Source organism: Malaclemys terrapin, chromosome 1, assembly GCF_027887155.1.
Source record: "Malaclemys terrapin pileata isolate rMalTer1 chromosome 1, rMalTer1.hap1, whole genome shotgun sequence".
Classification (NCBI taxonomy): Eukaryota; Metazoa; Chordata; order Testudines; family Emydidae; genus Malaclemys; species Malaclemys terrapin.
The window spans coordinates 246,817,986-246,833,992 of record NC_071505.1 but is presented as its reverse complement, the minus strand read 5'-3'; the positions used below and the strand labels follow the sequence as shown (position 1 = coordinate 246,833,992).

Below are 16,007 nucleotides of genomic sequence, written 5' to 3'. Positions count from 1 at the left end.
GGTAGAGAAGCTTTATCTCCATTTTACAGATGAAGAACTGCGGCACAGAGAGACTAAGGTCTCTGTGACCCAAGGTTACACAGAAATTGTGTGGCAGAGCTGGGAATTGAACCAGGGTCTTAAGTCCCTTGCTGGAACCCTTGCCATTGAACCATCCTTCTTGTCGTAGATCAATGGAACTACTGGGCAGTTTTGATTAGAGACGACTGAATATATATATATTTTTTTTGTTTCAGTGGCTGAACTGTAAAATCTTGGAAAAAAATGTTTTGTTTTGAATCAAAACTGACTCTTCCCCTCACAGAAACAAAAACTGAAAAATTTAATTTGGGTCAAATTAAATGCTTTGAATGTATACTTGAAACAGCATTTTTGAAACAAAATGTTGATTCAAAAGACTTTTTTGGGGGGAGGGAGGATGCAAAACTATTCATAGAATTTGTTCCAAATTTGCAAATAGTCATAAGTAAACCCTGAAAAATACTTTTCTTTTTGGAGAATTTACTCTTTGCTAAATTTTTTTTTTTTTTTCTGGCTCAGCTCTAGTCTTGAGTAACCTGGAGTGCTTCTGGTATACAATAGATTGTATGTTGCTATTGGCAATGGTCATTGTTGATGGTTCTATATGGTGTGCAAACATGTCTATAATCACATGTTCTTCTCCCAAAAATGTCACCATCTAAAATTATTTTACAGATAAATTAGGCTGCTTTGATTACTTTGAGAAATAGGGTCAGAGTTAGAAGGGAGGAACACAAAGCTTATACTGGTGGTTTATTTAATTTTGCCAGGGATTCATATGCGCTTGAATAGTTGTGGCAAACCATTTGTGAGATGAATCAATGTATTTCATGCTTGGTTAAAGCAAGTAGAGATAACTTGGGCCTATGACTGATTAAGAACAAGTCGTACTTATCTAAGCCATGGTTAGATCTTTACTTGGGAGACCTTCATTTACAGCTTTACCCAATGTTTGTCAAGAAAGTTGAGATGAGGCAAATCTAGTTACATTTGGATTCCACAGGTTGCTTTGATCATTATTAGTGTGGAGAGTAGAATAGAGAGGGCACTATACATGGTAAATATTTGTTACTTTATTTAATCTTTGGAAGGCACTCAGTTATTGTTGTGAAGAGCGTGGTATAAGAACTTGAATGAATTCAGACCTGTGTACGGAAAAGACTGATAAAGGTGGTGGTTATCCACCTGTGCATGAATGGCAGTGTGTTTAGGCGGATTCTGTTTTTCATCAACTTTTTGTGCCTTTGATTACAAGATATTTTTACTCTTTTGAAAGTGTGAAGAGTGCCCTGCAGTGAATTTCAAGATGTTTTTGGCTTCAGTAAGGCTGATCTTGATTTCTGGCTCCTTTACTTCAAACCCTGTTTCTGTAATCTCATTGCTTCTGACTATCTTGGCTGTAACTCAGTCCAGATAAGGTTATTATTAGTAAATATTTCTATTATGATAGTGCCAAAGGCTTAGGACCTACTGTGTAGGTGCTGAGCAAACACAGAAAAGAGACATTTCCTGCTCTGAAGGGATTACAATCTAAAGACATAAACAGATGAAGGGTAGAGGATGTGGATATAACAGACAAGCAAATGATTATTGTGAAGAATTGGCACAGCTTTTTTATGCATATATATATATAAAAAAATATTTTTTTTTAAAATTGGGGTTACAGGTGGGGAGGAAGGGAAGAAGAAAAGGAAAGAGGAGGAACAGTGTCAGCTTGCCTCCATGATCTTCAGGCTGGGTTTTTAGTAGGTATTATGGCAGAGGTGGATATTAAGGAGGGTGTGAAGGAGGATAAGGTAGTAGTTGTTTGGATTCCATCAGGGAGTTTTCTCCCTGTGCATAAGGGGCAGCATGGGAGGAAGCATGAAGATGTTTAAGGGAGAACCTGACTGATGGGTAGAAAGTGCTGCTAGAGCCAGGGCCGCCCGGGAGGGGGGGGGCAAATTGCCACGGGCCCTGCGAGCCCTGGCCGAGAATTCCTTTCCTCACCTGGCAGCAGTCCGTGTCTTCGGCAGCATTTCGGTGGCGGGTCCTTCGGCGCTACTGAAGTGGAGTGACTGAAGGGCCCCCCACTGCCGAAATGCTGCCGCCGCCACATACTCGGAGCGCCGCCCAGTGAGTACAAGCTCCCCCGCTTTGCCCCAGGCCCCCTGAATCTTCTGGGCGGCCCTGGCTAGAGCATATGCCAAAGTCAGTATAAAGGGAAGTTACTAAACCAGTTAAGTAGGACGGGGTAAGTTATGAAGGGTCCTAAAAGTAAAGACAATGAGTCTGTATTTAATGTGAAGCCAGGTCAGGCACTTGAAAAAAGGGTTGATGTGGTAGGGATGATGACCCAAGAAGATTTTAGCAGCTCTATTCTTAATAAACTTAAGGGGAAGAAGGTTTCCATAGCCAAGACATAAAATGATGAGGACTTGGACAAGAGTTTCACCAGTATGGACAGAGAGGAATGACTGGATTTTAGAGATGCTGTTTAAGAAAAGAAGGCAAAATATAGAAAAGACCTGAATATGTGAAACCGGTAAGAGGGTTAAGTCAAAGATGACACCAGATTACAGGCCTGAGTGTATGAATGTGAGCTTCAGGGGGTTAAGATGTAGGTGGGTGCCTTTTAAGTTGGCTCATTAGATTTTTTTGTTTTAACTTCTTTTCTTGGTTTTTGGTATCCGTATCTATTAAATATGGGCCAATATTGGACACTTGAAGTGTAAAAATGGCTTTTGCTTGGCAACTGTAATATAATTCAGAGATAGTTACTACTGAAGCATAACAGTGAGTTTTAAAAGAGAACATAAGTTAAATTTCTTAAGTTTCTGCTATGTTACACGTGGGAATGGGTGGTTGATTTCAGGGGTGAGTAAAGTGATTACTATATACACAGTGTATACACAATAGCTTGCAAAATATTTTTGGGATCCTCTGCAGTGAAAGATGCCATGTATAGTATAATATGTTTTTTGTTTTTTTAATCTCTTTGGTATCTCTGCTTCCAACAAGCCAACAAGTAAATGGAAAAGCTCATGCAGGATCTGTAGAGTTTTACATGGAGTCTTCACTTTTTAAACATATCAGTCTTTCAAAAAAATTAGGAATAATATTAATAAGTACTTAAAGATAATATTCATTTCTGGGCAAAAAGAGAATACCAAATGGCATTTTATAAAGGCACCCTTTGTTTCTCCATAGTGACGGCTGTACTACAGGTTACATTTAAAATAGGGATAAAATCCTTCACTAATATTTGAATTTCGTCTCTAAACTTAACACTCAACTCTCCAGGGACAGCTGAATTATCAATAAAATTTGGTCAAAGGTACTGTAACTTTGGCACAGCAAACATTAAAATTTAGCTTCTTTAATAATCTCTTCTCAAGTTGTTTTTTGGACCCATGTATCTTAAAAAGTCTCACCACAATTACACAGATACAAGTTATAAGATCTCAGAGATAGGTCAATCATAGAAATGTAGGACTGGAAGGGACCACAAAAGATCATCTGTGTTGAGGAAGGATTAAGTATACCTAGACCATCCCTGACAGTCCTAAAATACGAACCTCAATAATGTTGTTAATCCTTATTGGTCAATTCAATTTAACTTCACGAAAACAAGGACTAGATGACCTCCTGAGGTCCCTTCCAACCCTGATATTCTATGATGGAATTAAGATTCATTAGCTATTCCTGTTCTCTGATACTCAGCCTTACAATCCTCAAATATATTCTGGGGAGCCAGGGGTTCAACCTAGGCAGCAAGGTGCATGGAGGTTGAGCAAAAAAATTGGAAGGGGAGTAAAGGACAGAGCCGAGGGTCTTGGGTGAGTGTGGAGTCCAGTTTCAGAGCACCAAAGCAATGTATTGCACCAGGTAGCGGCTGCTAGGTGTCAAGCTGTTCAAAGGCCAATGCCTTTATAGGTTGCAGCTGAGCACCTTCTGCCGTCCGGCCCCGCAATTGCTCTCCTTCCATTCCTGTGCACATGCCACAATCAGCCAGGAAGCCCTTCCATTCCTGTGTCCCCCTGTACACACTGTTTTTTCTACTGCCTGGTCTGCTTCATACAGTTCAGCTTCGTTTCCTGCTACTGCTTCCTTCTTTTTCAAGTGCTTGCTCATGTCGATTCCATTGTAGGTCTGCATGTACCCATGTGCGTAGTCGTTGGAGATTTTTGCCTTAGTGCAGGGGTTCCCAAATTTGGTTCAGGGTAAAACCCAACAGTTTACTACACCTGGTCAACAGTCGACAGTGGCCATGACCAGTAAGCAAACACAGGTATCAGCAGCCCCTCTCTGGTTGCCAGAAGGTGATTCTTCCGGTACGGAGGACCAGTTCAGCCCATTGCCCAGGTCCCATTGATGAGATTGGGCACCGGAACCTGCTCCTTTGGGGGCACCACAGTGGCAACACGGCCAGTGGCCAACGCAGTGGTCTTATTGGAGTGCATGGGGCGTACCGGTCACGACGATGCCCCCTTTGCAGCATTCCTTGGTAGCTGCAGCAGAGCACAGTTGGCACCGGGCCCGGTACCGGAAGCCCATTCACAGGTTGGGGGGGAGGAACGTGTGCCCACCCCTAAGCTTCCTTCTCCGATGGTGGTGGATACCTCAGGACCTCCCCCAGCAGTCCAATCTTCCTCGTCATCCTTGGACAAGGCAGTTGTGGGACCTTCAAGAGCTAGCCCACCGGATGATGTCAGGGAGCATCAATCCCTTCTCTGGCTCGCGGTCGAGAACTTGGGGCTCAAGGTGTAGGAAATGGCAGAGCAGGAGGACACCATCTTCAATGTCCTCTTGGTCTCTACCCCCACCTGGGTCACCCTGCTGTGCATGAAGGGGTTCTCAAGATAGCCAAGGCCCTGTGGCATACCCCTTCCATCATTTGTCCCACCTCGAAACGAGCCAAGAAAAAGTATTTCATTCTGGCCAAAGGTTTCGAATACCTTTATACCCACCCACCCTCCCCCAGCTCGTTGGTTGTGTCTGCGGCCAACAAGAAGGACAAACAAGGTCCCTCCTCCTCCACTCCCTAGAATGAGGAAGCCAAGAAGCTCGATCTATTCGGGAGAAAAATTTATTTAACAGACAGCCTGCAATTTCCAGTGGCAAACCATCAAGCCCTGTTGGGCAGATATAACTTTAAACTCTGGGACCGTCTTAAAAAGTTCCAGGAATCCCTTCCTGAAGGTCTGGCTCAGGAGTTTGGCACCCTGGTAGAGGAGGGTACTGTGGCAGCCAGATGCTCCCTGCAAATGGCGTGGGACGCAGTGGACTCAGTGAATAGGGTGGTTGCATCGGCGGTGGTCATGCGATGCAGCTACTGGCTGCAAATGGTGGGCCTCTCCCAGGAGAGGCAGAGCTTGATTCAGGACTTCCCCTTTGATGGGGTTGGTCTTTTCGCCGAACAAACAGATGCCAGGCTGCACAGGTTTAAGAATACTAGAGCTCCCTTTGGCTCCTTGGGCATGCACATGCCACAATCAGCCAGGAAGCCCTTCCAACCGCCTCCACTGCCAAGACCCTGGCAACCCCATCAGGGCTCTATAAGATGGGATGCCAGTTTAAGCACCGGCGCCCTTCCTCCTCCTGTTCACCCACCCAGCCTGGGCCCGCCAAACATCTAGGGGGCAGAAGCGGTCATTTTGAGGGTGTGCCCGAGAGCGGTGCTTTAGTTAGCCAACCAGCTCCTGCCCTCCTTTTCCTCAACCGCCTCTCTCCCTACCTCTCGGCCTGGTTGTGGGGTAAGTTGAAGTGCTGGGTCCTGGACATAGTAGCTTGGGGCTACACCCTGCAGTTTTTGGCTACCCCTTCCTCCCCCACCTCCCTTCCCCGTCCCTCTCATGAGCAACTCCTCGTTCAGGTGATTGAGAAGCCCCTGGGCTTGGGGCCTGTGCGGGAGGTTCCTTGGGACATGGTAGGAAGAGGATTCTACTCCTGCTGCTTCCTAATCTTGAAGGCCAAAGGAGGCCTCAGACCCATCCTGGACCTGTGGGGCCTCAACAAGTCTCTCATGAAGTTGAAGTTCCACATGATCTCCTTGGCCTCCATTATCCCTTCCCTGGATCTGGGGGGACAGGTATGCCGCTCTCGACTTAAAGGATGCTTTCTTTCATGTCTCCATATTCCCGGGTCACAGGCGTTTCATAGTGGCTGGGCACCACTTCCAGTTCACGGTGCTAACCTTTGGCCTGTCTTTGGCTCCCGGGGTGTTCACGAAATGCGTGGCGCTGATGGCGGCTTACCTGAGATGTCAAGGGGTTCAGATCTTCCCGTATCTTGACGACTGGCTCATCAAGGGCAGCTCTCCGGAGCAGGTGCAAAGAAACCTCGATCTGGTGCGGTCCACCTCCAGCAACCTGGACCTGTTAATAAACACACTAAAGTCCATGTTAAAGCAGTCCAATGCATAAAGTTCATTGGAGCAGTTCTTGACTCCACACAGGCCAGGGCCTTCCTTCCGGAAGTGCGTTTTCAGGCCGTGTTGGACTTGATCTACCACGTAAAGAGCCACCTGCTCACCACGGCCCACACGTGCCTGCGACTGATGGGTCAGCCATGCCCAACTTCGTCCGAGGCCTGTGCAGGTGTGGTTAGCCTTGGTCTAAATCCTCAGCAGGCACGCCCTGGACCAAGTGGTCACAGTGCTGAGCCACATCCTCTTGTCCTTGGACTGGTGGCTGGATCCCAAGTTGGTGCTGCAAGGAGTTCCCTTTGTGACCCCGTCCCTGTCGCTCACCCTGGTCTTGGACGCTTCAGATCTGGGCTTTGGAGCCCACCTGGGCAAGCTCAACACTGAGGGCTGCTGGCTACTAAACGATCTAGCCCTTCACATCAATGTCAGGTTTTCTTGCCCCACTTGAGAGGCAAGGTGGTGCAGGTTCTGATGGACAATACTGCTGCAATGTATTGCATCAACAGGCAGAGTGGCACCAGGTCTTTGGCTTTTTGTTGGGGGGGTGCTCAGCCTCTGGGACTTATGTGGGCGCCGTGCCATTCATCTGGTAGCTGTCTATCTGCCTGAAACCAAGAATGTCCTGGCAGATCACTTCAGCAGGACCTTCTCATCTCACCACTAATGGTCACTCCACCCAGAGGTGGTCACCCTAATCTTCCACAGGTGGGAGACTCCCCAGGTGGACTTGTTCATGTCCAGTGCCACGTCTTCTGTTCTCTTCAGGGCAGGGGCAAAGGCTCCTTGTCAGATATCCCCTTGATTCTGTGGTCAGGAGTGCTGATGTACACCTTCCCACCGGTGCTGTTGGTCCACAGGGTCCCGCTCAAGGTGAAACAAGACAGCGTGGCCTTGTCAACTCTGGTTCAGCATGCTGCTGAGTCTTTCAGCAGCCTCCCTGCTGCAGTTGCCTCTTTGGACGGATCTGCTGTCCCAGAACCATAGCAATTTGCTGCATCCGACTCTGGTGTCACTGCACCTGACTGCTTGGCTACTGTATGGCTGAGTGTGGACGAGTGGGAGTGCTCTGCTGCTGTCCAACAGATCGTACTAGACAGCAGAAAACCCTCCACCAGGGCTACCTACGTGGCAGAATGGAAGCAGTTCATGTGCTGGGCCTCAGATCGACACCTTCGCGCTGCAGAGGCTCTGCTACAGGCCATCCTAGATTATTTGCTGCACCTTAAGCTCCAGGGCCTGTCGCTTTCTTTGGTCAGGGTACACCTGGCAGAAATTTTGGTGCTCCATCCTCAGTTTCAAGGCAGGATGGTCTTCGCCCATCCCATGATGGCGCAGTTCTTGAAAGGTCTGGAGTGCCTCTTCCCGCGTGTCTGGGATCCGGTTCCCCTCTAGGACCTTAATCTGGGACTGTCAAGGCTCATGTGCCTCCCCCCCCCCCCCATCAAACCCATGGCTTCCTGCTTCTTTCTTGGACGGTTTCGTTGGTCGCTATAACTTTGGCCTGTAGGATGTCCAAGATGGGGGCACTTATGTTAGAACTGCCTTATACGGACTTTTATAAGGACAAGTTCCAGCTGCATCTGCAACTGGCCTTTCTGCCCAAGGTTGTCTCCCAGTTTCACACTGGTCAAGATATTTACTTACCAGTTTTCTGTCCTAAGCCTCATAACACGGACAAGGAATGCAGGCTCCATACCCTGGATGTCAGATGGGCATTGGCCTTCTACATTGGTAGCACAAGACCGTTCTGTAAGTCGACGCAGTTGTTAGTTACTGTTGCAGACAGAATGAAGGGTTGCCCACTGTCTTCCCAGAGAGTCTCGTCTTAGATCACAGCCTGCATCTGCTACTGTTAGGAGCTGGCGAAAGGTGCCTCCGCTGAGTATCGTGACGGCTCACTTGACTAGAGCGCAAGCGTCATCAGCAACCTTCCTGGGATAAGTGCCGATTCAAGAAATCTGTCTAGCTGCTATCTGGTCGTTTGTCCACACGTTTGCATTGTATTATGCACTTACCCAGCAAGCTTGAGATGACATGGTCTGTAACAGAACTGTACTGCAAGCTGCAAGGCTGTGATCTGTGAGCCATCTCCGAGGTTACTGCTTGTGAGTCACCTAGAATAGAATAGACATGAGCAAGCAGTCGAAGAAAAAACTGTTACCTACCTACCTTTCATAATTGTAGTTCTTCGAGATGTGTTTCTCATGTCCATTCCATTACCCACCCTCCTACCCCTCTGTCAGAGTTGCTGGCACGAAGGAACTGAGTGGGCGTAGGGTTGGTGGCACCTGATATACCGCTGCATGAGCGTGACACTGCAGAGGGGCCATAGCCGACCCTACGGGTACTGCTAAGGCAATAATCTCTGACAGTACATGTTGGCATGTGCACAGACCTAGAATGGAATGAACATGAGCAACATATTTTGAAGAACAACAGTTACAAAAGGTAGGTAACTGTTTTTTCCACAATCCTTTGCAGGGGAGAATTATTTGTTGGGTTGTTGGAGGTAGGGATAGCAAAGAAGTTTATACGTTACTTAGTGACAGACGTATGTATGTAATTAGATTAAGCTAGTTGACGTCAGAGTTAAGTCCGTGCACTGAAGTGTGACTGTGAGGAATTAATGTGTATGTAATGTGTATATGTTGTAACTGAAAAGGATTTGAACATGACAGAGGAGTCTAAGCATGTTTTGGTATTAAATTTGGGTGACAAGGCATGTGAGATGAATCTTGTGTGGATGTGTGTGTTGGTTTAATCAGGTAATTTACTTAATTTTTAATAATTATGTTGATATGAAATGCAGATGACCAAACATAATTTTCAGTTAAATAACTTAATGTAGGATAAAAATAACTCAAAATTTGCAGGGGAGTGATACAGTATATGCATCTTTTAAATTTTAATTTAACTGATTTTACAGAATTGGAAAACTGCTTAATATGATTTGGTGATTTGTTATGCCTATGTAATTGTTATATTTTATTCACAGAGTCTCTCTTCCAGCTTCTTCTGGAAATAACTGTTCGTAGCACTGGAGTGAATGACAGTACTGGACAATCCTTGACAGCACTTTCCTGCGCTTGCCTGTTCAGTTTGGTAGCTGCCTGGGGAGAAACAGGAAGAACACTGCAGGCGGTCTCTGCTATTCTCACCAATAATGGCAGTCATGCTTGTCAGACTATTCAGGTGTTGTACTAAACCTATTCTACATCAAGAATTTTGGTTGGTCATATGCGTGAGTCCTGGAAGCATTCTAATATAGAAATTAGGGCTGTCAAGCGATTAAAAATATTAATTGCAATTAATCGTGTGATTAAAAAAATTATTCATGGTTAATTGGCGTTTTAGTCGCACTGTTAAACAATAATAGAACACCAATTGAAATTTATTATAAATATTTTTGGATGTTTTCTACATTTTCAAATATATTGATGTCAATTACAACACAGAATACAAAGTGTACAGTGCTCACTTTATATTTATTTTTGATTACAAGTATTTGCCCTGTAAAAAAAAAAAAAAAAAAAAAAAAGAAAACAGTACTTTTCAATTCACCTAATACGTGTACTCTAGTGCAGTCTTTTTATCCAGAAAGTTGACCTTACAAATGTAGAATTATGTAAAAATAAAACAATGTAAAATTTTAGAGCCGGCAAGTCCATTCAGTCCTACTTCTTGTCCAGCCAATCGCGCAGACAAACAAGTTTGTTTACATTTGCAGGAGATAATTGCCTGCTTCTTGTTTACAGTGTCAACTGAAAGTGAGAACACAAGTTCGCAAGACACTGTTGTAGCTGGCATCGCAAAATATTTACATGCCAGATGCGCGAAAGATTCATATGTCCCTTCATGCTTCAACCACCATTCCAGAGGACATGCGTCCATGCTGATGACAGGTTCTGCTCTATGAAAATCCAAAGCAGTGTGTACCAACGCATGTTTATATCTATTATCTGAGTCAGATGCAACCAGCAGAAGGTTGATTTTCTTTTTTGGTGGTTTAGGTTCTGTAGTTTCTGCATTGGAGTGTTGCTCTTTTAAGACTTCTGAAAGAATGCTTCACACCTCATCCCTCTCAGATTTTGGAAGGCACTTCAGATTCTTAAACCTTGGTTTGAGTGCTGTAGCTATCTTTTTAGAAACGTCACATTGGTACCTTCTTTGTGTTTTGTGAAATCCTGCAGTGAAACTGTTCTTAAAATGAACATGTACTGGGTCATCATCCGAGACTGCTATAACATGAAATATATGACAGAATGCGGGTAAAACAGAGCAATTCTCCCCCAAGGAGTTCAGTCACAAATTTAATTAATACATTTTTTTTAACAAGCGTCATCAGCATGGAAGCATGTCCTCTGGAATGGTTGCCGAAGCATGAAGGGGCATACGAATGTTTAACATACCTGGCACGTAAACACCTTGCAATGCCGGCTACAACAGTGCCATGCGAATGCCTGTTCTCAGTTTCTGGTGACATAGTAAATAAGAGGGCAGAATTATCTCCTGTAAATGTAAACAAACTTGTTTGTCTTAGCGATTTGGCTGAGTGAGTACGAGTGAGGGGAGTTGTAGGCTCTGAAGTTTTATGTTGTTTTGTTTTTGAGTGCAGTTGTATAACCAAAAAAATCTACATTTGTAAGTTGCATTTTCACGACAGAGATTGCACTACAGTACTTGTATGAGGTGAACTGAAAAAAACCTTTTCTTTTGTTTATTTTTACAGTGCAAATATTTGTAATAAAAAATAATATACACTGATTTCAATTACAACACAGATTACAAGATATATGAAAATGTAGAAAACCATCCAAAATATTTAATAAATTTTAATTGGCTTTCTATTGTTTAACATGTGATTAAAACTGTGATTAATCTTGATTAATTTTTTTGAGTTAATCATGTGAGTTAACTGTGATTAATTGATAGTCCAAACAGAAATACATTGAAATTTACGGGCTTCATTCACTCTTGAAATCAGTTTTGAGATAGAGAAGAGGAGATCCATTTTGGATTGCCATGCATATTATGGAGTAAATCAGTTGGAGTTTGTAGGAAGTAAATCTTACCTCTTTTCATGTATTTCTCATTAGTAAGAATGAAAGCATAAATTAAGGCTTAAATTTTAGCAAAACAGCTTTTTTCAGATATGCAGTGTAGTTGTAGTTGTCTCGGTCCAAGGATATTAGAGAGAGAAGGTGGTTGAAGTCATGTCTCTTATTGGACCAACTTGTGTCTCTCACCAACTGAAGTTGTTATAATAGAATATATTACCTCACCCACATCGTGTCTCTAACTTTTTCAGAGCCAGGATTAGTGACTAAAGCTTTATTTTCACCTCTATATGTTGCTTAAACTGTAATGTTTTGTACCATCTCATAGGGTTTTCTTTACCATTTAGGTGCCAACTATCTTAAACTCTCTTCAGCGGAGTGTACAGGCAGTTCTGGTGGGCAAAATCCAAATCCAGGACTGGTTCAGTAATGGGATAAAGAAAGCAGCCCTGATGCACAAATGGCCACTGAAAGAAATTTCTGTAGATGAAGATGACCATTGTTTACTTCAGAATGATGGTTTCTTCCTGTACCTTTTATGCAAAGATGGACTTTACAAAATCGGCTCTGGCTACAGTGGGACAGTGAGGGTAATGTGACTCCTGAAAACTCACGATAGCAGTTGAAAATTTAATCTAAATGACATTTTATGGTGTCTTGCTTGACTTTTAGATTGTCTTGTAACTTAGTAATACTGATAATTCTTTTTTAAATATATTGATTTTAAAATTCTTGTAGTGTTTGTTCACCAGCTTCTCATTTCTTTTTCTTTTCATTTCTCATCACTGTAGAAGATAATGTTTCTAGATGATAAAAGATTAACTATAAAACTGTCATTCTAACAATTGTCAAACTAACTTTTTTGTTACCTTACAGGGTCATATATACAATTCTACATCCCGCATCAAAAACAGAAAAGAAAAAAAGTCTTGGTTAGGGTATGCTCAGGTAGGAGAATACATAAAACAAAAAACATAAAAGAAATAACTTAATATTTAATTCAAATGTAGCACAGTTTAGGATAGCTTTATACAAGTATTACATCGTTCCTTTCTATCTGGCTGTAAAGTAATAAAGCCAGTCCAGTGTAGTTAAAAATTCTGTTGTGGATAGGGAAGAGACCTTTTTTCTTTCTTTTTTTTTTTTTTTTTTCCTTTTTATGCTGGCAGATAGAAAAGGGATAATGGCAGTGTCCACTGTAGCCAGACTATATTGCAATATTATCTCTAAAATTTGAAGATCTCGCACTGTTTTGTTTCTGAATTCTGTAATAAAACTTAATACATTTTGTATTTCTCTTTTAGGCAATGCAAAAAAATATTAAAAGCATGGCTTTGCAGTTATAAAGCAGTACAATACTGTTTTAGACTATTGTATTGGAAAGCTCAATTACTATTTCTAATATAACCAAAAAATGGCATGTTTAGTTACTAGTAGGTTTTCTTTCAGTACTGTTTTACTTCTTTCTTTTTGAACTATATTCTTAGCAAGATTTATAACATCTTCATCATTTTGAGCTCAAATAATCCTGTGATTTCCTTACCGCTTTGTGAAACTGCTGATTTACTCAGTCTTGCATCTTTTAAATTAAATACGTCTATTAAAAATATATTAAATTTATTCCATTTGTACAGTACATCATCTTTTGTTTAACATTTTAACAAATATATTATCAAAATATGTATTAACACAAAATATCAAAGCAGGAAGATGTTTTCCGTCTGTAGGATTTTTCTGTCTATTGCAGAGGAATGTGGTCAACACAGTCTTCACTATTTCTAAATTTCTTTTCCATAGACAGCGTTGTCTGTATTTCATATTTGTACTACTCAAACCTCCCAGGTTGGCATCTGAAGAAACTTGTGATCCAGCCTGGGAGAGTACATATGTGTACAGGATGGTCCATGGGCACTCCGCAGAAGTACTCTATACTTGGGTTACTGCTATGTACGGGGCTTCTCCAGGAGGTGAAGAGATGCTGTTCTTAGGGAAACCATGGAGGATGAAATCTATAGTTGTGAAGTATCTCCCTCACACAGCCTGCAAAGGTTGAGAGGAGGAACGTTACCACAACACAAATGATTGGCTGTAACCATGTGTGTTGGGGTTGCTGTCATCAGAATTACTGTGTCTTGTGGAGATATCTTTACTGTAGTGCTTGGGGAGAAAAGAAATACATTGAATCTATTTTTTTTGTCTGTAAAAGTGATTTTTACCTAGTAGGTGACACTGTGGTATAAATAGGAATACATAACCGTAAACAACACTTAAAAATTCCATTAACCTTTTAATACATCTACATTCACGTTTCTAATACACAGATTTGAACAGTTGATATTGTAATTGCTATTGTAATTGCATCTTATTTCTATGAAGCGAATACTGGAGAGGGAGCAAATGGCTTCCAGAGCACAATGTCACCGTGCTGGTGCACAAGGAAGTAGGAATTCCAGAGTGTATTCAACTCAGTTTGTATTAGCATTAGCATAGAGAATAAGGTGTGAACCTGAAGATGAGAAAAACTTGATTTTGAAAACAAATAGCTAAAGAGAAAAAAAGTAAATGATTTTCAGTTTGATAATATTCCTTTAAAAGTTTTTATGAAGGTTATACTTTCATTCTAATATGTTTTTTGTTTTCAATTTACCAGAGTTATTTGTTGTATAGAGATGTGAACAATCACACTATGACAGCCATAAGAATAAACCCTGAAACCTTGGAACAAGATGGTACAGTCACTTTGCCAGGTACGAAATTCTAGACATTACCAAGAGTGCTGGGAATACTTTTTAAGAGAGCTTTCACACAATACCCTGAAGATCAACAGAAAAGGGCTCTGACAGAGAAGTAATTCATGGATTTTAAGGTCAGAAAGGATAGTTGTCACCAAGTCTGACCTCTAAATAATTTTGGCCATATTATTTCACCCAGACATTCCTACGTCTATTCCACTAGCTTGGTGAAACTAGAGCATAACTCTAAGGCTGTGTACACACTACAGCTTGCTTTGGTATAAGTATTGTTGTTCAGAGGTGTGAATAAGCCACCCCCCTGAGTGATGTAAGTTACACTGACCTGACTGCCAATGTGGACAGTGCAATGTCAGTGGGAAGGGCTTCCTGGCTGCAGAATTTGGGCATTGCTCATGATGTGCAGCAGGCCATAGAGGATTTGCCCTTCAGTGGCCAAGCGATGCTTTCAGACAAGGTAGACGACACTCTGCACTCCTTCAAGGATTCTATGGCTACCCTACATTCCTTGGGTGTGTGTAAGCTGGCGGTGTAATGGTGCTACTACAGTGATCAGCAGCAGTATTGTCCACAGGACATATTTGGGCAGCCTTTCCTGCCCCAGAGACAGTGGGACTGCCCCAGATAATGGTATAGATCCCATAGGAGAAGGCAGTCTGGTCTGGTGTTCATTCAGTCTACACGCCCTCCCCTTGCATGTCCCAAGTGCCCATATTGACTGCTTGGTTCAGAGAAGTGTTCCAGTCGGCTGTTGTGCTTTCACAATGCTTGGGGCTCTGTCACCACTGACAGCAGTATCCTAAGCACCAGCAGACTGCTATGCCATCTAGTTCCTGTCCATCCGTCTCCACCCATCTTTCATGGACCCTCTCACAAGATACTGCTTGTCAAGCAGGTTTGCTCTCTGCTGGCTTTGGGAGCGGTGGAGGAGGTTCTGTTGGGACACCGGAGTCATGGCTTCTATTCCCAGTACTTTGTGGTTCCCAATGCAAGGGAGGATCCATTCTTGATCTTTGCCGCTTCAACAAATACATCTATGAGATTCTGAATGCTCATTTTATTGACTGTCCTCCCCACGTTGTCTTCGAACGACTGGTTGACTGCCCAGGAACTTCAGAATACCTATTTTCATGTGGCTATTTTTTCAGGCCATAGAAAATTCCTTCGATTTTATTGTAGCAGAGTTCCATTTTCAGTATATGGTGCTTCCATTTGGCCTATCTTCTGCCCCTTGGGTTTCTACCAAAGGCATGGTTGTCGTGACAGCATATCTTAGGAAGAAAGGACTCCATATCTTTCCATATCTGTATGATTGGTTACTGTGGGGCAGGTCGAGAAAGGAAATTTTCTCATGTCGCCACTACACTGTGCTTGCTTGATCGTCTGGGTCTCATCCTAAACATTAAGAAATCAACTTTGGTTCCCACTCAGATAATCAAGTTCATTGGGGCTGGAATAGGCTCTGAGTTCAAGAGCATTTCTGCCAAGTCAGTTTCTGGTGATTCACCACCTTTGAATCAGTCTGCAGTCTCAGCCTTCCCATACAGTTCAGCTGTGCTCCTGGGCCACATATCTGCTTGCACGCTGGTGGTCTATTTTGCAAGATTGTCTTCATCCCATCCAAATGTGGCTCAGGACGGTTTACTATCTGACTCTTCACCCCCTGGACAGGTTGGCCTGCCTTCCTCAACTGGTCCTCGACTCCTTGCAGTGGTGGACGCTTCCAGAGAACATTTGCCAGGGTGTTCCCTTTGACTGGCCCTTATCAACCAG

General features: G+C 43.0%; 1 protein-coding gene across 14 annotated transcripts in view; it reads left to right on the top strand.

The window, feature by feature from the left end:
* Positions 1-16,007, top strand: part of MYCBP2 (MYC binding protein 2) — a 399,116-nt gene that overhangs the window by 62,064 nt on the left and 321,045 nt on the right. For 13 of the 14 annotated variants that reach the window (XM_054011672.1, XM_054011628.1, XM_054011698.1 and 10 more), the window contains exons 5-8: positions 9,423-9,619; positions 11,832-12,074; positions 12,361-12,432; positions 14,135-14,231. In XM_054011672.1, coding sequence (XP_053867647.1) covers positions 9,423-9,619; positions 11,832-12,074; positions 12,361-12,432; positions 14,135-14,231 — 609 coding nt within the window. The remainder of the gene's footprint in view (positions 1-9,422; positions 9,620-11,831; positions 12,075-12,360; positions 12,433-14,134; positions 14,232-16,007) is intronic. The other variant, XM_054011602.1, reaches the window with a different exon arrangement.